General features: G+C 37.1%; 1 protein-coding gene across 1 annotated transcript; it reads left to right on the top strand.

Moving 5' to 3' along the window:
* Nucleotides 1–26294, top strand: LOC104402430 (nebulette-like; the record flags this gene model as incomplete). Its single annotated transcript, XM_010010307.1, has 7 exons — nt 1–105; nt 2221–2331; nt 8318–8428; nt 15965–16066; nt 17645–17746; nt 24633–24740; nt 26190–26294. Coding segments are annotated over 7 exons (744 nt in total), but the record flags the coding sequence as incomplete, so codon positions are not given.

Genomic DNA, 26294 nt, shown 5'->3' with positions numbered 1-26294 from the left:
ATACACTATAAAGAAGAGTTTAAAAAATCTAAAGGCAAGTGCATATTTGTACCTGACACCCCGCAGCTAAAACATGTGAAAAGTCTTGGTGCTTTTATTTCTGAGGTAAGACCTAAAAGGATGAAGAATTCTCTTTGCTTTTTATCCTTTCTCAGTTGAATATGGTGGTTTTTAGCAGGTGAAGGATGGCTTGTTTCAAGTAAAAAAATCTGTTTAAAGCTGAAGTGACTTAAAGTGCTATAATAGTGTGTAATCTATATGTGAGTAATAATAATTTGGAATTTTGCAACATGTTAATTTTGGAATTCCAAGGTATTTTATTAATGATTCTGAATAGGCAGTCCTTCCTACCCCATTTTATGGATGGATGAACTGAGGAATAGGAAGACGATTTCTTGTTACTTATCCTGCAGTGATGAGGTTTGCAAATTGTAGCTGTGCATAATTTCCCTAATGTGGAGAATTCATACCCTGATATCAAAGAGGAGACAAGGAAACTGCTGCCCTGTTATCATCCCTGTCCTCATTCAGCAAGGGGACTGGGCCGACATCAGGTCAGTGACAATAGCAGGTCGCCTGAGCTCTAGCGTGCATATATGTACATACCCATGCCAAGTTTTTAGGTCTTCACATAACACACACAGAGAACAGTAGTGACAAAGAAAGAACAGTAGCTTCCAAAATGCCAGAGCAGAGTTTACTGGCAGCTCATCATGTCCGAGCTACAAGGTGTTGTAGGATTACATCTCTGCTTATTTTCCACAGGTCAGAATACCATCAGGAATTTTACCTGACAGAGAGTTGCTTTTGTTAAGGAACTGCTGGTTCTGAGTGATTTTTCTGTCACTGTGACTGTTGGAAGACTTAAATGTTTGCTGCCTTGTTTTTTTTTCTGCTACATTTATGATTATGATAAAGAACATCCCAATATCCCTGTCTGTAGTTTTGTAATTTGTATACATTCTATATTCTGTTCCTGATATACATCAGTTTGCTGTGTGGCTACATTGCATATAAATGCATCTGATGAGTATTTTTGTTACATTTGTCTTCATATTATCTGAGAAAGAGTGGGATATCCCAAGGGGCATAAATGATTAAATGATACTTTCTAAGGACAGACCATTGTAGTCCACCAAAGCACAATATATAGGCAGTATTTATGAAATCCATCTGTCTGATTCCAAAGAAAAGCTGCTAATTATTAGTCAAAGATTTAGAGATATAAAGATATTTAAGAATTTTAAAACCCACGTGTTTTATGTTATTAGTGTTGAGTGCTCTGTTTGCTTATTGCTGCATTACCTGAAACCAGATGTGATGGATGGTTTATCTTGTAAATTACTGACCTCTAGTGTCCCACAACCTATTTTTGCAAAACTTGAACACTGAAATTCTTAACAGCATGTCTACTACAGTGAGAAAGAGTCCTCTGTTCTGGGAAACAGCAACAATATATGTAATACATATGGGGAACCAGTCTCTAACGAAAAGCAGAATATTGCACAATAAATTAATGACATTAGACAGTATCATTTAAGATATCTTTGATATTTATGATTACTTTCACAACAATACTTGACATTATTGTTTAATTAATTTGAAAAACTTGGGTCTGAAGCAAAAGCCTCCCAGATTTTGAACTATTATTCTGGCTTGTCTCATAAAACCCTTTTGCGAGGAATTGCTAGTACTGAACACTGGAGAAAGTACAGGATAGAGAAAGGTTAATTGGAAAATGAGTCTGTAATATGAAAAGACGAAATGGAAATGATGGCAGACATGCTAAGTTTGATGTGCCTGTCTTTTCCATTTCTGTTTAATTGCTACTGCTTATTAATCAATAAAGTATTTTTTGTTGGCTTCTCATTGCTCCTGTTGTTCACAATTTGGGAAAATGGAAAGAGAAAAGATCATTTTGTTTTTTGGAGATGATTTTAAAAAGGCTAGAAAAATAACTGCTTTGTTTAGCTTATTTTATGCTTCCCCCCAAATTATTGAATTTAATTAGGAGATACTTTGCATTGTTTTGTAATTTAGACACATCTACCTGAAGTATTTTAAAGTTATTATTTAAAGATCTGGTTTTGCCTGAAGGTTTATGACAGTGCTAGATTTTAGTTCTAATGGTCTATGCCATTTAATTGAATACAAAACCTAGGTAATATGATACCTGTGTCTTAATTTTTGCATTATATGCCACCTTTTTCTCCCCTTTAGGTGAAGTATAAAGGAGCTGCTAAAAAAGACCTTTCCAGCTCTCTTTATCAGCAGATGCCAGCCACAATTGACAGTGTATTTGCAAAGGAATTAATGCAACTTCAAAGCAAGGTACAATTTTAGAATCATAACAATGATTTTTAGGTGAATTGTGTGACAGAATATGACCAATTTGACCAGTGTATTTGAACAGATACATGGTTACCTGCTTGATTTATTTGGGTGAGTTTATCATCCAGATTTTATCACCATAACTTCTTAACTTCAAGAACTACTCACTTATAAAATGTTTGCAGTTTTACTTGTTACGTTTATTAAATATAAATTTAAAAACTGCTAATGCGTTCATCAGTCCAATGAAATCCATTAGAAATCCATGAATGCAGTAAGGAATAATTGAACTCAGTGACATTGCATTGCATTTATAGAACAGACAAATCTTATAGAACAGCCATTTCAATAGGAATGTTGTATTAGTTTTATAAAATGTCTGATGCTGAAGGGAAGAAAACATAATGACTACCACTTACTGGTAGCAGTAAATGTATTTCTGATGGTCTACATCATACTACCATTCACAACAAATTTTATAGAACTAAAAATATGAAATCAAGTATATTGTAATTATGTAAAACATGCAAACAAACAGTAAAATAGCAAATTTAAGTTCAGTTGCTTCCAGGGGCTTAAAAATATAATACTCTTTAATGTAGGCAGGTGACCCTCCACTTCCATTGATCTCGGCAGAATTGTGAGTGTTAAGTATGTGTAATACGAATGAAGTTGCAAATTTTCATTGTTACTTATGAGAATTACAGCTGATAGATGGTCTTGGCTTTCTGTCCACCAAGCATTTCCACATTTTTCTTGTTTTGCCTTTCTCCTCTTTCAAGGCTATTAACTACGTATAGTTTAGCGCAGCCAGTCTGTGAAGCGAACACACTCCTAAATCCATAAAATTGATTGTATCTCAATATGCATTCTTGTAATGCAGTGATTTTATTTTTTTTTTCAAGAAAGGGAAAATATTCATAACTGAAGAAAGCACTGATATCTCAGGACAGCTTGTGGAGAAATGTTTTGATTTAAAACAATGTGTTAAACAAGGCTATATTAAGCAAATAAAGTATATTTTAGTTTCCATAGTTTGAAATGGAACATATATACACTCAAGTTAAAGTAGCACAGTAGCTGATATGACATTAATGTGGTGTTTCATTGTAAAGTGAGTGATTAGAAGAATTACAGTAGAAATAAATTGGGAATTAAACTTGTGTAACATTTTTAAATCATTAGCTTGATTTATAAAACATTAGTTAACTAGTTTGCCACAGATTTACTCCTGGATTCATTCTAAATGGGTATCTTCTACATTAGTATATACAAATGAGGTTAATTAACATAGGTGATGTGGCAGAAAAGATAAATAACTGAGACTAAAAATGAAACCATTTGATCTGTCAAAAAAACCCCTTTAAAGACTAACATTTTCATTTGATACTTTTTGAAGTTTTTCTTCAATCATCCAACAGTTGTAGAGAAACAGATATGCATATACCATGAGTTATATTTAAGCAGAAACTTTTCCTGTAAAATTCATTCCATCCCCTTAGGAATAGATGCATTATAAATCATAATCTACCATAAAACTTAAAGATACGCTGACACATTTTTCCAACTTGTGGTTACTGTTATAGTGGACCTGAATTTAATGCTACTTTGGGAGAAATCCTAGGGGATTTTCTAGTGGAAAATCTCTACAGTATTCAAATCTAAGCCATATTGTGCTTATCACTGCGATACCTAAGTAGCTAATACAAGGATTTCAAATTTCAACTGGGTCAGAATATGGCAGAGGGGATTCCTGCAGCACCTATCTAGCTGGGATTGTGAACTTACAGGTCATCACTTCAGCAAGAGGAGACCATGAGTATGCCTTAGGAAGGAGAGGGAACAGTACCAACTGGCCATTGTGCCAACCCTCCTGCAAAAAGGCTGTTACAAGCACAGAACTGCAGTCTGTTTCTCAATTATATTAAGCTGATTTTAAATAGGTGCTGATTTCCTGAAAGGTGGAAATTACATGTTCTCCTCCCCATCCACATTAGAAGGAATTTACATCTTTGACTCCCTTTTCATGCTGCTTGGGTGCAAGGCTGGGCTTGAATGATTTTGTAGCCAGATCAAGCAGGTGCTTTCTCACTCTGTGATGCCGTGTTCTTGGCTGGATCTGTAGCCTCATCTGCCAAGCAGGTGTGTCGGGACTAGGGGATCATGGTGTGGAAGAAAGAGAGCCACTGACTCTCTCCACTGCTGCCTGCTGAGGCCAGTATGCCTCTACTGGGTGATCTCTTTACATGGTCCTCCACAAATGGTCTCTGCCATGATATGATGTTTGATCCTGAAATAGTGCTGCTGCCCTGCTGCTGCCTGGCAGCGCTGTTTTCAGCCTTCCTAGATCTAGCCTAAGTCTAGTACTCTGTTTCAGCTCACACTCATAATTTAGGAACTTGGAGGCAACTAGGTGAAATTTCCTTTTACTCACAAGAAATTATTGCCCACCTACAGCTGCCCTCCACTGTCCTCTCCAGAACAAGCAGACTGCCATAGCACTATCTTTAACTGATACGGCAATTGTTCTGGATTTTAGCAGAGCCAGGACCTCATTCTGAAGCATTTCAGCCATTCAACATCAGCACTGACAGGATCTTACCATAATGGAGAGTACAACACTCTGACATATGTGATTTTCCTCCTAAGGAGCTTTCTCCCCATATTGGTTGTATTGATTCATGCTCAATTCCCTCTTCAAAATACACAGGAAAGACTAAAGCCAGACTATCTCTGCGGGCTTTTGCATAAAGCCCATGTTTGTTGTTTTGAATTTTATGTAGAACTGGCATGAAGGTGGAAATGAACACCCATAGAGAAGGAAATGCATCAAAAATTTTGACAAAAAAATCATGACACTGTTTGTGGAAAAAAAAAGTGTTTCAGGAGAATAAAAAAGAATTTGCATAGCTTGGGTGGCTTTCATCCATTTTCTATATACAGAAAATGTCTATTGCCTTCTAATTAGCTTTCTTCAGAGTGAGCAAGCAGATTTTCCTGTCTTCATCTCTTCTATCATAGCTGTCCCCACGGTAAGCTAGAGAGAACGTAAGTCCCTGTCCTCACCATTTAACTTCACCCTCCCTGCCAGTCTACAAAGCTCTCACCAATTTCCCTGTTCTCTGCAATGAGAAAATGAAGTTGGTGAGAGCAGTCCAGGCAGGGAGCCCTCATTTTGATTTTCTGGAAGGAAATGGACATTTTCTGGAAAAATTACAATTTTCCCGTGGACAGTATTTCTGAAGGAAAATTTCTGATCACTGCTAGCTCTGTGCCAAGTCTTTTTTTGTCTGAAGACCAGTATACTGAACCCTTCCTTACACAGAACAATTTTTTTAATAAGGTGTCACAAACAGTGATAAAGGTATTTAAAATTGCTCAAAGGGGAAACAGTGTTGAAGAAAAGTATGCATTTCATCAGTTTTTTCATCACTTTATTTCTGCCATAAGAAGAGATTGCACTGTTTTTCTTCTTATCTGAAAGGAATAATCTCAAGCAAACTGAAGGCAGTTTCATTTTCTCCTTTGCACAGGGCAATATCTCAAATAGTAACTATATGTCAATGCTTAAATATTTTCTGTTTGTTCTTAAAGATGATGAACCAAGTGAATCTTAAGCAATACTTTCAACTTCAAGAGAAAGTTTCAGAGTTTTTCTTACTTATAGGCAGAATTCTCCTTTTATTTTCATATACGGTGGTTTTTTTTTTGTTCTTACTATGATAAAGCTATTTTTTGTGGCTTACTGCATAATTTACGATCATATTACACATTATCAGGCTGTTTTATGTAATTCTTCATGGTTTTTTATGGTTTCAAATCTCATTCTTCAAGAATTCCTCTTTTTTTATGATGGCAGGTATTAGCCTTCTGGGCTTCTCTAGTTTTGTTTTACACAAATACATCAGCTAATCTAGTTCAGTATCTAGCAATTAAAACGACACTTTCTGTGTTCTCAAACATTTCCTCCTCTACAATCCTACGTTGTAGATTTTAAGTTCAGGGCTCAGCTTTCTGGCTATAAAGAGAAATACAAAAACAAAAATTTAGTAGTGTTCAAAGTATTCAAAAGCAGAGGGTCAGTCAGAGTTAAGTTAAAAGAGCACAAAGCCTTCCTTAATGCAGCTTCCTATTCACACACTGGTGTACAGGAGAGATAAGAAAAATAAGAAACGAGTACATACAAATTAGTTCAATCTGGAGTCATGCCTACTCAAATAATTACCTTGTATTTCTTAAGTTAATAAATGGTGCCACTACAGAGTAGAGGTTATGTCAATGACCTGTAATACTTGATCTCTATGTACAGTAGTTTCATACATAGATTTGGAAAAAAAAAAAATAAATTCAGTTTAGCTAAAACTTGAAAATTAACATGAAATGACAAATAAATGTACACATACTATCATGTAAAATAATGGTTCTAAGAATATTGATGAAATAACCCTCATAAACATTTTTTTCATGCTTTCTTGGAACTGATTTACAGATCTGGAAATAGTTCTGCACTAAACTGTCCAAAACTAGACAGCTATTGAACTCCTCATAACCTGTGATTTCTTCAAGGTTACTTAAATCAGTTAATAAAAATTATGTGAAAAGTTAGGAAGAACAGGGCTGTCTAACAAGTCAGTTTATTCCTACATTAAGCTAAAGAAGCAGTTATATTTTCCCAAGATAGTGGACACTTAATTGTCATTTCTGTTAGTTTTCTCATGGTGGGATTTACACTGTATAAGGAGATGGCACATTTTAAGTTTCCTAATTTGGTATTTTCATTCATATAGTAGCAGTGCAAAAAAAACCCCAGGCCTTTTCATCTTAATCTCTCAGCCTATATATCATTTTGTAATCTGAGATGGTCAGGGGAGATACTAATATATTGCCTTGGGCACCCTGATCTGTGACTCTGATGCAATCTTGCTGCCTTAAACACAAACAGATACAACATTTTCTCACAGTTCTAGTATCATGTCCTAAAAGGGTCTGATTCACTGTAGTTTAGAGTTCCCACCTCAAAACTTTCACAGTATTCTTTTATTGCTATTGAGGGTTTTAGTTTCAGATCCTTCTTCTCCTGATCGGCTTTCAATCTTATTTAGTATTTGCTGTTTTCTTGGGGATTATTTTAATGCGTGCTCCTGAGAGCTATTAGAAAGTGAATTTTCTTGATGCTTGCTGCTTCTTCAAGAATCAAAACCTGGTGAATTTTCTTGATGTAAGCCTAAAAGCTTCCGACAAGGATAAGTGCAAGATCAGCTTTTCAGGCAGTTTTAGTGTATGAGTGTGTGTATGTAAGCATAACAGAGTATAGTGGAAGCTGGATGAATGCCCAACATTGAGCTCAGTTTCTATTAAAAAAATAATTTTTTTTATAAACTCACAATCCAATTCCATTTTCCTTTAGCATGATGACAATTGAATGTAAAGATTTCTTTGTGAATCTGGGGGCTAGTCAAAATGTGCATTGTGCTAGTAATTTCCTAACAGTGGAAGAAACAGATGTTTGGGCTGTGAGTATTTCATGTAAACCTGTTTGTTCATGAGGAATGCACAAAATCTGGTTTTGTTGTTGTGTTTTTTTTTTTTTTTAACAGAATAAAAAAAGTTAAACCTGAAGTAGTCACTTAACTGATAGTTTCAAATGTGTTTTGAGCAAAAAAACCTTTTGCTTATGCTTTTCCCTGGACTGTTTTCTCACCTTGTTAAGGCGAATTTTCTGTTTTGGTATATTTTTCTCCCTCTTGTCTACTCATACCTCTGTTGCAATAACAGATGTAGAGAAATGTCTCTGCTAACTGTGCCTCATATGTCTCTGTTTTGGGTGGAAGCTACTCTTGTTTCAGGGTTCTGGTTCCATTAAGGAGCTTAATTAGTTATTGCATTTCTTCCTGAATACAGGCACACTACGACACTAGGTTTAACCCATCTCATGTTATTATACGTGCTCTGCTGAGGCACAAATGTATAATGTTGCTGTTTTCAGGTTCTCTATAAACAAAAGCATGATGCTGAGAAAGGAACTTCAGATTATGCACATATGAAGGAGCCTCCAGATATTAAGCATGCTATGGAAGTCAATAAATACCAGAGTGATGTAAGTACTCCCCCATCTATTTGCTTGTTTTGGGTAAATACATCTATTAACTGAAATTAATTGGGCGTGGAATATTTTCATATTGCATTAGTTGGTATTTTTTTACATATTTACTCTGAAGTAATTTGGGACATGATGTGTGTATAAAATACGATGCAAGTAACGGTATGCGCTGTTTATTCTAAACTTCAATGTGAAGTGGTTGTTACTGTTTATTGGTAGAAATTGTTATTAAGTGCTATCATTTTGGAATAAAATTACAAACACAGGTTCTCTGAATTCATGTGTACCTATTTGTACTTTAAATGTTTATAAAGCTCTATGTTTACATAAAGACCTCACCAGCATGGTTTCAGTGTCTTACACTGCCAACACTTGGTTCTTCAGGGTTCTGTAGAGAGGAGAGAAGGGGGGCTGTTTCTGCCCTGCTCTCACACACTTGGATGTGCATGAATAACATTGTTCCTATCTCTTTGAATATATATATCAAATGATTTTCAAAGAACAGTTTATGACTTATTTTACAGAATCTGAAGCATAGAGTTCAGTTTAATGCTGGGCATTAGCTTATACCATTGACTGAAATTGACCAAAGTATTTGTTCTGTAGTTTTATTTAGGTAACTTAGATAATTTAGAGTGTTTAGCAATATTTTCAAAGTTGGTTACCTTTTTTCTTTTTTTTTTTTTGCATCTGCTTGTTAACTTCTTTACAATATTTTTGTATAATTGTTTTAAATTCACGATATAAACCCCTAATAATAGTATTTACATTTTTTATTAGTGTTGAGTCAGTTTGGATATCATGGTTAAGCTAGCTTATGCTAGCCCAATGCACCATTGCTGGTGGTAGAAATGCTACCAAGATTAGTGTCCTGAATGATACAAACACGACTTTAAAGAAAAACTTTTTAGTTTTAGGTTTTGTAAAAGCTTACTTATAAGCAAAGTAAATTTTAAGAGAATATTGGCTAAAATAGTGAGGTCTTCTTACAGGGTACACAAAACCGGGAAGAACAGCTGACATGTAAATAGCTTTAAAAAGCTTTAAAATTATGATTAGTTTCCATTCTTCTTAGGTAACCAACTCAGGTAGGTAGGTGATTTTATAACTCTTGTTTCCTAGATAAATGGGATATTTGTTTGCTGTTAACAATGTAGAAAATGAATCTTGGGTGTTCATTTTGGATTATCTTAAATTTACCCTGTCTTCCCTACTGACAGTGTAACAAACACTCTTAGGTTATGTAGGCTGAAAACTAAATGTCAGTGTTAGATGTATGTCTGTGTGTGCAGAATCTTGACAGCTGGCTGCTGATTAAAAGTCTGCTGGAAAACTTCAGGGAAGCATTATGTTTGAAGAATAACTTTTTCTTCTGCTGGGAAATACCTGTGTTGGAACTCCCAGCAGTAATTTGCAACCTGCCCTGATTACAGAATTACCTCTTCCTGTCAAATTCTGTCTGTCACTGCTGTTGGAAGCATCAGAAAGTCAGATTGACCGAGCATAGGAGCTGGGAACATGAACTTCTCTCCCCATAAGCAATAGAGAATTATTTACCTAGCAGTAGGAATGATGGTGGACTACAAGGAAAGGAAATAATGTTGGGAAGAGACATTGGAATCCCTCTCAGAGAAGGTAGTGACATCAGGAAGAATATGATATGAGTGTTTTAATCAAATTTATTGTGGTACAAGGATTAGTGTGCTAGTAAATGAAATTCAGTTGTTTTGTCTTCTACCACCCTTGCAGCAAGCAAAAAAAACCCCAAAAACAAAATAAAAGAAAATGAAGGCAAACATAGGAGGGAAGAATGCCTGAGCAAACTGCAAAGAAGTCCAGCAAACCCTCCATACCAATGTAAAACTCTAACCAGATAGTTTTATCTGCTTAAGAACAGATTCTTTCTGGTTGCTCATGGAGAGCTGCAGTTCATTGGGGATGCATCTTTATCACACATAAAGGAGTAAGTTATGTAAGTTCAGTTATTGTTCAGTGGAGTTATAGAGCTCCTGCGAGTAATTGTTTGGGCACCACTGTGAATAGCTGTGTATTCGTTGTTTTGTAAGTACAGGTTTAATTAAGAGCTGTGTGAGTTTTCATCTTTGAGTCAGAGCGTGGAATAGTGAGCATCCCAAATGTGGAGTGTTTGTCTTTCAGAACTATTTCAAGCTATTTGTAGAATCACAGCTTTGAAAGTACGGGGAAAAGGAGGGAAACTATTGGGGGAATAGAAGGACAAAGCTCTTTTATCCACCACTCAGTACAGTATACCTATGGGAGCAGAATGCATGTTTACCTACAATGCTCTGCCAACTCAATTCAACCTTTACACACAGGGTTTGCATCTAATAGGATTAGGATGTGTTTAAGACTATTTACTCAGCCTTAAAATAAGGCTGACATTTATACACAACTCTGTGAAATGTGCAATTTCCTTTAAAAATTAAGACTGTATTCAACTTACAATACATTTGTGCTGACATTTTGAAACTGTCATGTGCTGTAGGCCTTCACACCACTTTGAATATCATTAACATGCTCTATAAGCGTGGGCTGAAGCTGTGTAATGGGGAAGTACTGTAAAATTTCACAAACAATGTGATCATGTATGAGAACAACATTTTTCTCTTCTTCATACTTAGACTGAAGAAAATTGCTCTCAAACAAACAAAAATGACTATTTCAATGGTAGGGAATTTACTTGAAAAATAATATAAATACTACATAATGCTTGAACGAAAGCATGTTTATCCAAACCAGAGGACTTTTCTCTGTAAGTTGTGTTTGAGTTTTGTGAAGTGAATGTTAATGATGTGACTTTGGCACACAAAGGCATTTGGAGAAAAGTGAAGTAGGGACCATGAGCGTAATTTATGTCTGTGCTTGGCTAATGTCTTTTAGCTCATCTGGAACTTTCCAAACTTGGGACCAAAACTAGGTGGTGGCACTTAGAAAACCATCAGGTCTCAACATAGTGGCTCACCTTACGTGTAGTTGAGGATCACATAGATAGAAGAAACTAACTGAATAGTGAAATGACATGACAACTGAATATCTTAAGCAAAGAAAACACTTGCCACATTGTGCCTGGGTGGAAGCTGCCCATAGTATTTGATCAAGGTAAACAAAGCTGTGGATCACAGTTTTGCATGTTCGTTCCATGACCTGATCCACCACCGGGCATTATGAACAGAAAAAAAATGTTAAGTACTTGTACATTGTATGAAATAAGGAAGTGGTGTTCTGATTCTCCAAATAAGAAAACTGCAATAGACTCAACTGTGAACATTTAAAAGGCAGTTTGCATATCTAAGGTTGGAGCCCTAGTATCTTTTCTCTTACGCCTATGTATGAAACAGTGCTGCTTTTAAGACATTAGTTGACAGTTGGGCAAACTTTTGATGTATATGTATGTGCTTCGTAGTCCATATGATGTCAGTAGAGGTAATTTATACTCTTTCACTGACTATCTAAATTTGAATATTTAAGAAGTCTGTATTGTTTTAGGAGTAAGGTTTTTTTCATGTTGAGGCTATTTTGCAGTCCCAATCCCCACACACAAAAGATTACATACTTTCTGTTAAGACCAAATCAGCATATCTTGAGCTTAATGTGCTTAAACACCATCAATAACATACCAAAATGTTGATGTTTGTTTTGATGCAGATCATGTTAAAGCTTCTCCTGGCTCTCTGTTCAGCATCTGCATTAGAAAAATCACCTTTCACTGACTAACTTTCTGCTGACAGTGGTTGTCAACAGCAGGTCCCCCTGGACCACTTCCAACTGGTGCTGAAAATGATGTGTTTACTCCTGATGTAATTGGGACCAATCAATTTTCAAGCCCATTACTGGAAAGGATGACTGCATCAATCTGTAATAGGCCAGAAATGTGTTTGTCTCTTCTACACAAGCCGGGAACAGTTTTCAACACCATTTGAGTGGGGATCAGAAAAGCTGTTGCCAATGATGATTGTCACCAGCTAGTCATATTCTTAGTGCTGATGGACCCCAAAGTGCAGATGAGAGAAAAGGGGGCAGAGACACAGCTGACAGGCCATTAGTAAGTGAACTTGCAGGTCTTAGAAAATACTAAGCAGGGACACGCAGTAAGAGACAAATTCTCTTGCAGATAGGTGTGCCCAGCTCCTTGCTGGCTTCTGTGTGTGCATCTCAAGAGGGCAGAATGTGTTCAAAGCTGCTTGTGCATATTTTAATAATTTATTACCTATAGCTTGGAATAGTTCTGGAATTGGAATAGGGGAGAGGACAAAAGATTGCAGGAAAGGTCTGAGTCTTTAAACCTAAGTGTGCTTGGGTCACCATGTAGCAGAAGTTTCAGTTTGTTGATTGACAACCTGAGATGTTTTGCAGCACCTTTGAAAATCTGTTTACTTTGCAGCATTGTAGTGCATTCCAATGTCCTGACACCATCATGAAAGGCGAAGCATCTTCAAGACCCTCAGCTGGAGTAAATAAACCACCAGATTTATTCCCAGTGGACCTTACGCCTTTTTATAAGAGCTGGTGGTGTTGCCTTATTAAAATTAGTCTACTAATTGTGAGCAAGCACTGATAATTTTCCATGCTTTTAAAAAACTAGTGGCAATTCAGAGTATGTAATCATGAGAATGGCTTTTGTTCAGATTACTGTTGTTTCTAAAAATATTCAACAATGTAACCACTTTATATTGTAATTTCAAATTGGGGTAAAAAACCATTTAAATTTAGTTAGTATTTTTAATTTACTATTAGCAACTTCAAAACTAGAGATGGTACAATTTTTCTTCCTTTTTGTCCCTGCTTCTTTCTCGCTTGCAATTCCCACTGCTCTGCTGAAATTCTCCATTTAGGTCTTTCGTTGCTGCTCTTGTCAGTATCTTGGTTGCTTTTTCTTATGCAAACAGTTTTGGAAGATGTTTTGTAGACCTGTGGTCCTCATAACAAGAAGCAATTCTTGAACCTTTGGTGATGTTTTTTGGTAAAGCTTTAGCAACGCTTTCAAGTGAAGTTTGAGTATGTGCATCATATAATGCCTGGAGGTTCCAGTCAGTGTTTAAGCCTCTCAATAAGGGCTGAACCAACTCAGGAGAAAAGATGTCCCCCTTCTGGGGTGCTTCTGCTGTTTCCTTGACCAGGCTTTGTTTTCTCTTCTCCCCTCTTGTGGGCTTCTTAGCTTTTCATCTTCTTGGTGCCTATGGGCGCACACACCAAGCTGGTTGCTTTGCCCTGTCTACATCTGTTCCCCTGCTCCCTTGGAATAGCTCTGGTTTTACTTTTCCAACATAGCACTATAAAAAAAAAAAATAAAAAAAATCACTACATGGAACAGAATAGCAGCTGTGTAATAGAGGCCAGCACACTGTCCCAGTGGGAAAGGGTCAGCATCCAGGGATTGAGGTTATTCAGGAAATGGGAAACATATTTTTTCTTTCTTTGGCCTACCTCTGACAAACTACTGTTCTGCTGCATAACATTTTTATTCTCACTGGAGTATGACAAGCTGCAGAATGGAGCAAATATATATTGCAGACATTTGTAAAATGCTAGATGACTTTCCCTCAGACATAAGTAATAGGTATACTGGTTTAGGTGCAGGAAGAATAATAATTCACTCAGGGAAAGCTATAGCAATTGGCCTTGCATCTAATATAATTGGAAATCGTGAAATATAAAGGACTGTCACTGTCTTATTCCACCCCCCTTTTCCCCCTGAAATTAACCACAATCCATTATTTCATGTACTATATGATCATGTCATTTGGGAGCAATAAGTGACCACATTTCCTCAACTTTATCACCACTATTCTTGATTCTCTGTTGTTAAATTCACTCCATTCCTAATTTCTATTTTGAGCACATATGCTGGCCTTTAATTTGCAATTTACATGGATGATAGGGTGCTATTCAGAAACCTGTTTCTGCTGCCTTTGTGGTTTTCACCTCACCTCATGTGGTCATTAGGATGAACAGCATATAATTAACTAAATTCATGTAAAGCCTTGAATTGCAAATGCTTGTCTGTACATCTAGTTTCTTAAAAAAATAGAGGAAATCTAAACCTAACCAAAACAAAACTTCCAGGGGTTTAAACCAGCTGGAAGAATCAGTTTCTGTTTTCTTGGTAGGTGATACTTTGGGCTGTATTCAGCCAACCTGTTTATTTGTTTATTTTATCAGTGATTACACTTGTGTGTCACTCATTGTAGGTTAAAAATTATAAGACCTATTTGTGGGCAAGCTGCCAACAATGAAGCCTATTTAGCTTGTCTATTTAGCTAAAGCCATATGGATGCAAAATTACTTCCCTGTTGCCTGTAAAATATTTGCCAAAAAGTAAGATTTTTTTCTTTTCCTTTTACAATAACATTTCTACAAATTATATTTGTTGCTGCATGCTGCAGTTTATGAGTTTGTTGCATTGTACCCAGAGTGAAAGTTTACTGGAACATTTGGAAGTAGGAATGGAGTTTATAAGTGAAGCTTCAAGCTGAGGACTTTCTTGATGTTGAAATACTATCATGAGAGGTTGGTTAAATTTATTAAACAATAGAAGAAAATATAGAAGACTGTCTGGTAAAGCAGGAATTATTCTAATACTTTCTGTTTTCTGTAGACTTAATTTGGTATTCTCTAACTTTTGCCTGAAACTTCAATTTGTCAGACACTATCTGGCGATTATCTTAATCATTCAGAATAATTCAGTAAGGCAGCTCTTGGAAATTGGCTTAGATTGATACATGTGCTACAGCAAGGAAGAAGAAAAAGTCTACAGACCCTGAAGGGGGAGAAGGATAACTTGTGGTCCCAGAGCTAATGTCCCTGAGGTCTGTGCTGTTCCTGTGATTGCTTTGCTAAATGAAGAATGTTTGGACTCTCCTACCTGTGGTTTAGCCTTCTGGCCAAAGCTTTCTGGGCTCATTCATTATAGTAGCGGCTTTTGCACAGACAGATTCAGTTTTGTACTCCACATGCTGGAACACTCAGCCGTCTCGTTCGCATGATTGTGCAGAGGAGCAGATAAGTGGAGTTGCGGGGAGTGGGGGGATGCTGAGGTGGAGTTGTGTCATCGAGTTACGTACCAGCTGCACGGCTGCCTATTATTGAGCAAGATGTTTGCTGTGGTAGAGTTACAGTTTCTGTTCAGTGTAGCTGCAGTCTGCCAGGCTGCGGTGCTCAGTATCGTAGCGGGTTTAGTTTATGTTAAAAAAGGGTACAGCATAAAACAAAAAAAGCTGTACTCTTAGAAGTCCTCTGAAATTTAACGATAAAACCTAATGTTTCAGTCTTTGCAGTGCTTTAATTTTCTACTGTGCTTCTAAGCAAAACCATTTTTCATTTAAATATTGTATTTTATGCTTTTGAATTTCTTCCTTTTCCTGTTAACCTGTGTGAGGGTTCAACTAAATAATCTCTGTCAAACAGAGTTTTATTAAATTTGATGGCTGAGTTGATAGATCATTCAGAGCTTATTTATAAGCTTCAAATGCTTTTGTTTGTCTATTTTAAACAAAACTGTTTTTTGTTTGACAGGTATCCTATAAGAAGGATGTGCAAGATACTCATAGATACACTGAAGTGCTGAACAGGCCAGACATAAAGATGGCAACTGAGATAACAAAGATAATAAGTGATGTATGTTCATCTGTTACACCATTTGTATTTTTAGACATGTTATTTTATTTATTCCAATGTCAGACAGATTGTTTAGAATGCTGCTGAAATTCTCAAATGTCACAAGCAGAAAACCTGCAACTTCAAGTCTGATATGGAGGTTTCATTATGAAAAAACCCCAAAACAACAAAAAACCCACTAACCTTGCCTGATATGTTGCGAAGTTATGGGTTTCTTCTAATTTGATGTTGACCTTTGCAATTATTGGTTATTGATTTAAAGACAACCTTAAGCTTCCTAAAGGTGGTTTTGTTTCAGCTTTCATCATGATAATAATTCTCAAAATAAGTCACATGCTTGTATGCTGTACTGCGCTTCAGAAGACATACCAAGCCTTTTTTCACCTCAGTACAAGAGAAGCTCACATCCCAGGACTCCCCTTCCTCCTCCCATCTCAGCTGGCAGCGACAGGGAAATGCAATTCCCTGCTGTCCTTCTGAGAGCTGTGCAAACACGCTGCTTCTTGCATAGGGGCTCTCCTCCCTGAACTCCCCTCTCAAATTCTTTGCCCTCCCACTGTGACATCTGCTAATGGATAGGTCAAGGAGCAGTTTGAGAAGCAGCAATGTATGGTGCAGTTTAATATTTTATTGTAGACAAGTCAAACAATATATATATTAAAAGCTCTGAGCCAAGATTTTAAGTAACCGCTTATAGTTTAATGTGAGACTGACTAGGCAGCTATGGGGAGACAGTTTAAAGAGATCCGAGATTCACCTTTTGAATATTCAGCATTTTCTGAAAAGCAAGAACAGCTACAAAATCTTAGGTTCAACACCCAAATTTACTAACTGCTCTTCAAGTCCCGTTGCAGTTAGAGCGGCTTTGGGACTTCTATTTCTCTCAGTCGGTTGTTATGACGTGTCCTTGCTGATTCACAGTGCCTAAGTAATGCAAGAAGCCTATTTTAGGCAATGGGTAATTTAGTTAGTGATATCGCAAAGCACCTATTGTTGATTCATCTGTGCTGTTTTCTAATGCATTGTGGAAAAAAATTGCAGCAATTTGCATGGGAGGCAGTTCAGCTGGAAAGATCACATAACATGAACCTTGTGGGACTAATTCTGCTCTCTTACTCCAGTGCAACCTCAGTGACAATCAGCAAGACTGCAGTTGTGAAACTGAGAGCGGAATTTGACCCTGCGTTTCAAAAAAGCTGCCCCTCAGCCTAGTTTTGTTTCAGGACTATTTTCAGCTGCTACAAATAATCTTGTGTAAACTGCAGACTCTCTTGTAAGAAACGCTGAGCCACTGTAAATCATTCTGCCTGATTGGGAGAACAATGTTTCTCAGGCTTAAGATGTGCATTTGGTTAAAGCTGAATTTGCGAATGCTGTGCACTGTGTTTTACAATAAATAAATAAGTTGTTGTTAAGGAGCTGAAGCCTGAGAAGGGTTTTTTTTTGATTAGAACAGTAGTGTCAGTGCAGATCACTAAATAAGACTTTCCATACTAGCTTTGATGCTTACATTTCTCTTGATAAAGCAAAAGCAATTAATTTGATAGTGATTCATGCTCCTTTTTTTTTTTTTTTAAGGCGGAGTACAAGAAAGGAAGGGGAGAGATGAATAAGGAGCCCACTGTACTTGGAAGACCAGATTTTGAACATGCTAAAGGAGTTTCAAAACTGTTAAGCCAAGTAAGATTCTCCATCATTTTACAATGACTTAATTCAGATCTCTCATTCCTAGTAATGCAAGAAAATATTTAGATTTTTAGATGATTATCTCTAATTGCATGAAGATTATGTTCTCAAACTTTTCATATAGTATTTCAATGACTGGTAAATTTAAGATTCTTAGGAAACAGAATATACATTTTTAATGCAAAAAACCAGTGAACTTTGACTGTTCCAACTCATTTTTTGTCTAGATGTTGTATATTTATACAGATTATCTAGGATTTCTAAAATATTATCTGATCTGTATGTAATTTAGAGGCAAATTTTGCTTCTCATTCAATTTGAGTGGAACTTTACCCTGTGATTAATCCCACTGAAATAACTGGGGTCTTTTGTATAACTGCTTGCTAATGTGAGTAATGGGATCTGAATTTGGCCTGACACGTAAACCACCCGCTTTCCCTCCCCCTGAAACCGAACCTTTTATGTACTACTTTCTGTTACATATTAACCTTGGGGCAAAAAAAAGGGGGTAAAAAAAGGACAAAGTATTTTAGTCCATAACTAAAATGAAAGCTGAACACACAAATATTCTTTCTTTTCCTCTTATGAGTCTTCTCTCCTAATATCTATGCATCAGACTCTACTACAGATCAGCCTGACACTGATAGAAGGGATTTTTGACTGCTGACCTGTTTTTCTTTTCTTTTCTTTTCTTTTCTCTTTTCTTTCTTTTTTTTATTTTTTTAATTTTTTTTTTTTTTTTTTTCCCTGGAGTAGTTCTTAAACAGTGCCTTGCATAATCCTCACTAGTAATCCTGTCAGGCTACCCTTAGAGGTTTTGTAAACCCAAGAACAAATTGTGCTCTCCTGTAGGAGGAGAATAACACCCTTTGATTGGAGAAGGCCATGTCAGCCTTCCCAGAACTAGAATACACACCACCCCCCCAAGTGTAGTAGTGTATACACTAAAACAGTCTGAAAATCAGTGTTGTGTAACAAATACTTGTGATTTGGCTAGATAGTAAACATCTTCCCTAGAACTAGCATAAAATAAGAATAACGTGTCATAGGGAACAAGCTGCAAAACAGTGCAGTATCTGTGAGAGCTTGAACTCTTTTTGCTATCTCCAAACATTGTCCCTAGATATCTGCAGCATGGTTTCCTGTTTCACACTGGACCATCATTAAATTTGAAGCAGTAATACTGCACAAATAGAAAAAGAAAAGACATGTTTTTTTATTGCTTTGTTGTTGATATGTTCAGAATCAAAATTAGTTTGTGTTCTCCAAATAGATTTTTTTCTGCCATTTTTTAATGGATCATGTGCTCATTCCTCTGCTGATGGGCAAGTCTGCTAAGAGATTCTTTTATGTTTAACATCGTGCAGACTCAGAAGTCAGCCTGTGCTAAGAAGGGCAAGTGCGGCGCTGCTTAGACTTGGGTGTCACTTATAGAAAAGGGAGCTGTCTGTCATTTAGCAAACACTTCTAGTGGTTTTTAAAAGGGTTTGTGTCTAAATTTAGAGTATGGTTTCCTGTATGTCTACTCAGTGGCTGCCACACTCCTTTCCTTGCAGCCTATTTCAGAGCCTAGTGGGCTTGCAGCTGCCTGTCATCACAAATAAGACCAAAGCGGGTCCCTTTCCAATAGCCCTCTCCAACTCACTAAGCCTTGGTACCCTTGAGGCTGTGGTGAACAATCGCAACAATCAGAAAATAGCCGCTGGATCATGAGGGCCTGCAGGCTGATGCTGAGCCAGCTGCATCATGGGCTTCATAAATACACTTTTTATCTCATTTTTATTAGATGTGCTTTTTCTCTTGGACAATGCATGCTGCATGTGCAAAAGCTTTATAATAGAGTCTCTTTACTGCCAGGGACTGGGATGGCAGCAGTTGTAGTTGAGATACTTCTGCCGAAGAGAGCATTTGGTGTGCAATTTTAACTTTTTTAGAGTCCAAATAGTGCAGAAGGTGTGGCAGCAAGAGAGGAGCAGTTGACAAAATGTAACCTGCTTACGGCTTATTTGTAAAGAAGATTCCTACTGAACCTCAGTGGTCCAAACACTGTAGTGGCTGGGCATGGATCCATGTTTTGGGATCCTTTCTTCTCTGGTCCTCTCCTCAGTCTACACTGTTGTGGCTGCTTGCGGTGCGTGATGGGGAACATACGTACTTTTTGAAAGGGAGGCAATGCTTCAGCTTGTCACTGTTTCCAGCCATCTGCGTGCATCAGCATGGAGATGGTAAACACCAGGCTGCTTTCGGCAGCAGGGAGGTGCACTCAGCAATTCCCCAGCTCCTCCGAAGGGAAGGCAGTGGCCATGAGTTGTCTAATGTTTTTATATATTATTTGAATCATTATAACACTTAGACACACTGACCATAAATCAAGAGCACAGAAAAATGAAGATGACCTCTGTGTCCAAAGAGCAGGGTTGTGGGGCAGGATGAGGAATGCACCTGTGCTGTAGGAGAGGAAGAGCCCTCAATATGGGTCTGTCATGTCAGTCCTCTTCATCAAGTATCATGAAGCAGGCTTGTAACAATTACAAGATTTAAAAAATAGTAAAGTTAATGATCTCTTTATTGTCTCCAGACTTTCTGGCTTTTAGGGTTTCTGTTTGTTTCTCAGCAAATGGGAGCATTATAAACTTTTTGTGCTGAAAGTTGATAATCTCCCTTAATAGCATGAATCTATAAGCTGCGACAATGCAGAGAAATATTAGTTATTTGACCCTCAGTAAATTTGCAAAGTTGACAATTCTGATGGATGTAATGGGAAGAGAAGATGATAACATGTTTTAATGTGGTGCATATGGGTAGGTAATTTAGGGAGTATGGAGAACAGGAGCAAGAAGAGGTCAGGCAGTGTGGGTGTAACGAAGGGAAAAAGCAATCAAGGCAAGCAGGAAGGCAAACAAAGCGAAGAAAACAGTGTTAATGTTTGACTGGCACTCAAGGCTCTACAAAATCAGTGTACCCTCCCTCTCCTCTCTTTTTCCTTTTTATTCTTTTTTTTTTTTCTTTTTAGGTTTTATTTAACAAAGCTTTTGACAACAGCAGCAGCAAAAATAATAGCTCCCAGAACTAGTATATTTACCCACAGCACGTGGTAACCCCTTTCTGTTGATTTTAAACCAAATTTAAACCAGAAACTGTGTTAGTCCTTGTGAAAATGTGGAGCTTGTCCATTTACTGAATGTACATTGTATACCTTGGGTTATTTTTAGTATTTTTTATAAAAACAAGCTCTTTTTTATGACTTTTTTATGTCTTCTAATGCATTTTATTAGTTTTTTGAAAGAGCTGCTGATATGAAGTATTTTCCTTATGGTGTTCAATAATTGGTTTTATGATGAATAATTGTAGGTATTTGTATTTCATGCTGGATCTGGTGCTTATTGTTTCAGGGATAAAATTGTTAGAGGTAGAATATTTTTCTGAGATTTTTACTAACAACACAAAAAGCCTAGAATTTTCTTAGTCTGTCTCTGTGTTAAGCTTTCCTAGTGCTTTTAGCAACCAATATTTTAATTTACCTCTTTGTTTATGTAACATTTTCTCCAATATCTGTTTGCTCTGACAGGTTTTTTTTTTTAAATTTTTTTTTCTTTTAGTATGTTTTCATATGTTCATGAGGAAATGCTTTAGCTGCAAGTGTCTGCTTCATCCTGGGATCCCAGTGGTTGAATGCTTCAATTTTTGTAGTTTCTTTGTAAATCTGGACAGTGGGTGATGTCATCCACTTCTGAAACTGAACACTCCCTGTGTGAACAGCTTTGAACTACAGAATTGATTTAGGAATTTTGCTGCAAAGCTTCAAAAGACACTGCTCTGTCCAGCTGGAATTCTGACTTTTATCGGTTTTGTGCAAGGCCGATGAGAAGTTTGTTTACCCACCTCTTATTTAATTCCAGTTTGGTTTTTCACAGATGTTGTGTTAAAAGCCTGCAAAGTTTGCTCTTCCTTCAACAACAGTTAGAGAGCAACCTCCACGCATTTCTTTTAAATTAATCCCTACTACACACTCTCTAAAAAAATAAACAAACTTAAGACTTTAATTAAGATGGTAATTAAGTAGCCATCTTTTAAACCCTCATTAAAATAAAACTGTTGGTTAATGATGAAGTTTGTAGGTAAGCTTCCACTAACAAATGTCATTTCCACTCTGGCTTTTTATTTGCTCTTCCACCGTGTTACAGCATTGCTAAGACCTACCCCCTTTGGATGTTTTAGAAATCACTGATGAAGTATTTTTCTGCCTTGTTTTTAATCAGAAGCCTTTCTCTCAGGCTTATTTTCCCCCTTTAAACTGCATTCATAACTTTCTCCTGTTCAAAAGAAGGATAAATACCATGTGCGTTACTTCACAGTGACTCATCCATGGGCTTGCTCTTCTCTCTTCGCCCTCTGCCACCCCACGCTTTCTTTCAAAAGGAAGAAAGAATCAGGAAAATACTGATAAAAGAGAAAGTGAATGGGTGTGTAACTTTCAATGCGATGAATCCCCTATGACACATCAGAGTTAAATTACTGCTGGAAGTGCTCTTGAGATACTGCCAGGGTCATCTGATATTATTGTGTGGTTTCCATTTTGTGCTAGAGTGACATGTGTGATGGTGTTGGGGAGGAGAGCAAAGGCGATAAGGAGAGCAGGCAGATGAGGCAGTAGGGCCTAGAGGTTCTGAGAGATGCCTCAATCCAACAGGAACATTTACAGTTGGATTGGTGGGCAATCTCCTTAAATTTGGGAGCCTCCTGCACATCGACATCAGGAGACACAGCCCTCTGAAGACTGGGTTTACAGGCTCCCCCTCTTTCCTTCAGTAGTGTGGTGTGATCAGAAATGACACTGCCAGGGATTTATTACTGGAACTCTAGGTTGAAATGTATTGCTAAACTAGTCTTTCAAAAGATGGCATGAAATTGCTGCAGCTGGAACATGGCAAGCCAGTTGTGAAGAGAGGTCCCTTTAGTACTGATGCTTTCACATTTAGAAAGAATATCAAGGACCACCTTTTACATTCCGCTTGCGTGCACAGTTTGTGGCCATTTGTTGGCTGGGCAGAATACAGGCTGCAGTAGCTGGATATTTAAACTCTTGTTCGCAGTGTCATTATGATATGAGCTGATGCCCAAGGAGTAAAAGATAATTTTGCTTACCATGCTAAGCTTGATCTCTGGTTTCAGAGGCTTTCTGAATCACATATTCCAGCACTATCTGATTTTTATTAGAAGGCAAGATTTAGACACACCTTTTAAAAGAGAAAAGCCCACTGGTTTGTTCCTTCACTGCTTGCATAGAACGTCAGTTTGCCTTTGACAAAGGCGATGTCTTTGTATGTTCAGATATATGCCTTTGCACTTGATCCAAAGCCAAGGCAAATATCAAACAATATGAACCAGACGAATCTACCAGAGGCAATAGATATTCTTTTCTAGAGTTAGTGTGAAAGTTTCGTGCGTTCAGATAAAGTTTCTCTTTAAAAGTAACAACATTTTTGAATTTCCTTCCTTTGAAAAATTAGCATAAGTGCTAGAATCATAATATAGTTCTTGAACATAAATGGTTAGTGTCTGTTTGGGTGGCTTTGTTTTGGTTTCTTGTTATCCAGATTAATGAAATACTGGGCATCGTGGCTAAGCATAACAATGTTACGTAAGCTAAACCATGTTGAGAGCCTTTGGAGGCAAAGAAGAATTAAAAAGGAAAAAGAAAATTCTTCTCACAACTAAAGCTGACAAAAAAAATAAAGGAGATTGAGGTGGTTTAACCACTTTATCAGACATTCATGTGGGAATAAAGAAAAAAGGAGTAAGGAAAAAGCTGCATATTTATTTAATGCAGAGCGTGGTAAATTATAATGGATATTGCACAGGCTCAGATATCAGGTGTCTGACTAATATTCAGGAAAGCAGCATAATTCAGACTGAGTTTTATTCTCCTGCATGATGCCCAGCTGTTGAAAAGAAGCAAGGCATGTGTGCAAAGTCTCCAGATGTTTGATGATCATGCACAACAAGGAGGACAAAGGATGGAGATTTACTAGTTGTTCGATTTCATATGTTCGGATTCTGAAGTCAGTTCTTCAGCAGGTTTTATGGATTTTTTGTGATTTATTTACTTCTAATACCATTTCCTCAACATTTACATATTGCTTATTTCTTCTTACATGTGTTGTAGTTCCCCTTTTTCTTTCGAACAAGAAGAAAAGAGAGCGAAAGTGATGGCAGTCAGTCATTTAATTATGCTTGCTAACACTGTAATGAGGTGGACATTGTCCCCAAGAAGGGACTGTACTGCAGTGAGATTCCTTGGGGCAGAATTACAAATAAACCTGGGGCTCTGGTGACAGCCTGACTCAGTGTGAGTGACATGTGGACTTGGTGGTGGGAAGATGGCTGAGTGGGAAGTTTGATTCTGATGTGCCACTTTGAAGTGGTTGAAAAATTTACAAGTGGTTTATTTTGCCAGATTTACAATTTATTAATCTTATAATTTTTTTCTCTTTAAACCCACATTTATTATGTTAATTATGAATTGAATGATTCTCAGTAGATTATTATTACTAGTCAAACAGTTCTGGTTTACTTGATTACTCAGGTGAGTCATACGGTTTTGTTTCTGTTTCCTGTTTATAAAGGCTTCAGGACCACTAATCGCTAAAAACTAAAAATTATTTTTTTATTTTAGTAAAATTCAGATACAGAAAAATTACTTTGAAACCAGCATGAGAGAGTCACAGGTGTGGCTAAACTGGGCTTATTTAAATGTCTTGATTGTTTAAAGATTTATGGATCAGGCAATTGCTTTTAATAAGCTGCTTTGTAATCTGAATTCTCTGTGCCTTCTTTAAGTGCTACATGTTAATATTAGATATGTTTGTTCTGGTGGAAGGTGAAATACAAAGAGCAGTTCAGTAAGGAAATGAAGAGCCATCAGTACAATCCTCTTGACAGTGCTTCCTTCAAGCAAGCACAGATTGCATCCACCTTGGCAAGTAATGTAAGTGAATTTGCTTTGTATTTTACCTGCATTTACATTGCGAAAAACCTAATATTTTTTTCTCAAGCATAATTTCTTTTTCCATCTTACAAATTACTCTGAGCTGCAACCTCTGCTATCTGTGTCTGTATAGCAGGTACAGGATGTTATACATTTCTTCCTCTGCTTCTGACAAAGCCCTTTGCCAAGGGCCTGGAGAGTTTTTCATAACGATTTTAGATGAGATTCATCTCGCTTAACTTTGTGTTTCAGAAGGTATGACTGCTTACTGTGAGCTAATTGCCTTGTACTCGCTCCCTTCATGTTTGGGAAAGAAATACTTATAGGGGGCAATTCTTCTAACCGGTTGCAGATTCCAGTCTTCAGAAGAGTGAAGTGATGGCTTTTTTCCAGTGGTTGTAGAAGGAGGTTGTATGTGCAGCTCAGATTTATATGTCTATCTTTTAGACTTCATTCTGCTGGTTGATCCTCTGAATGGTGTTACAAAGTATAGCAGTCACTAGATTCAGCAATGAGTGCCTACTGCTGGAACCAGACTAAAGAAAACATCTGTATGGAGTGATAATGCTGATATATTTAACAGTGTTTCTAGTGCTAAAAATGTGAGCTCTTCTTTGAGGCCGTGATCCCAGATAGCCAAGGAACATGCTTTCTGTAGTTTGGCATTTCCAACGTGTGGGGCACCACTCAATGGGAACAGAAGAGCCCGGTGCTGGGAAGGGTTCTACCCAATATGTAATTGTTTCAAAAATCTAAATGTTTAGTAAAAAGTTATTTGAAGTAATAACTTTTATGAGAGAGATGCAAATTGAGTACTGTTGATTTGAAGTCTGCCGAAATCAGTGAAGAGCATGGTATATGTGTGGAAGTGACTAAAGGTACTGGTTTAAAGTTTTGTTATCCAAGTTAGGTAAAGGTGGCTAGTTTTCTTCCAGCCATCTGGACATCCAGCTATCAGAGGCATGGTAAATCCTACTGTACGCTGATAGGAAGTTATTTTCTACTACTTCATTAAGTGATTATCTTTTGTTGTAGGTGACTGTATTGCTTATCTTTGCTGAAAGCAATCTGTATTAAATAAAATTTACAGGAGCATTTCCCTTTAACTGGTTTATATGCAACTTCTTTTATTTGGACAGTTTAATTCCTGAATCAAGAGAAAAAGAATAAGAATCAACAGTCTGAAAAGTCATACAAATCGTGATTTTGTTGTAAATGTCATTTTTGAGGAAAACTTTGAGTAGTTCCCAAGTACTTGCTCAGCAGGATGAATCTCTTACCGATGTTTCCTTTCCTCCAAATAATAGTAAATGACCACCATCTAGTGGTTGGTAGAGATTGTTCAGGCAAGCACTTCAGGCTTTCTATTTCTGGATGACCACACTGTAATACGAAGCTGTGAATTATTTTGTTAATATTTGTTTTACGTAACTTGAATTCTTTTTCCAGGTGAATTACAAGAAAGATTTGGAAAGCCTACATGATCCAGCTTGTGATCTGCCAAACCTGCTATATTTAAACCATGCTTTAAATATCAGCAAAACGCATAGCAAT

This window comes from Nestor notabilis, unplaced genomic scaffold, assembly GCF_000696875.1.
Source record: "Nestor notabilis isolate BGI_N333 unplaced genomic scaffold, ASM69687v1 scaffold8512, whole genome shotgun sequence".
Taxonomy (NCBI): Eukaryota; Metazoa; Chordata; class Aves; order Psittaciformes; family Psittacidae; genus Nestor; species Nestor notabilis.
Note: the sequence above shows the minus strand (reverse complement) of the source record. Positions and strands in the feature narration are given on the sequence as shown.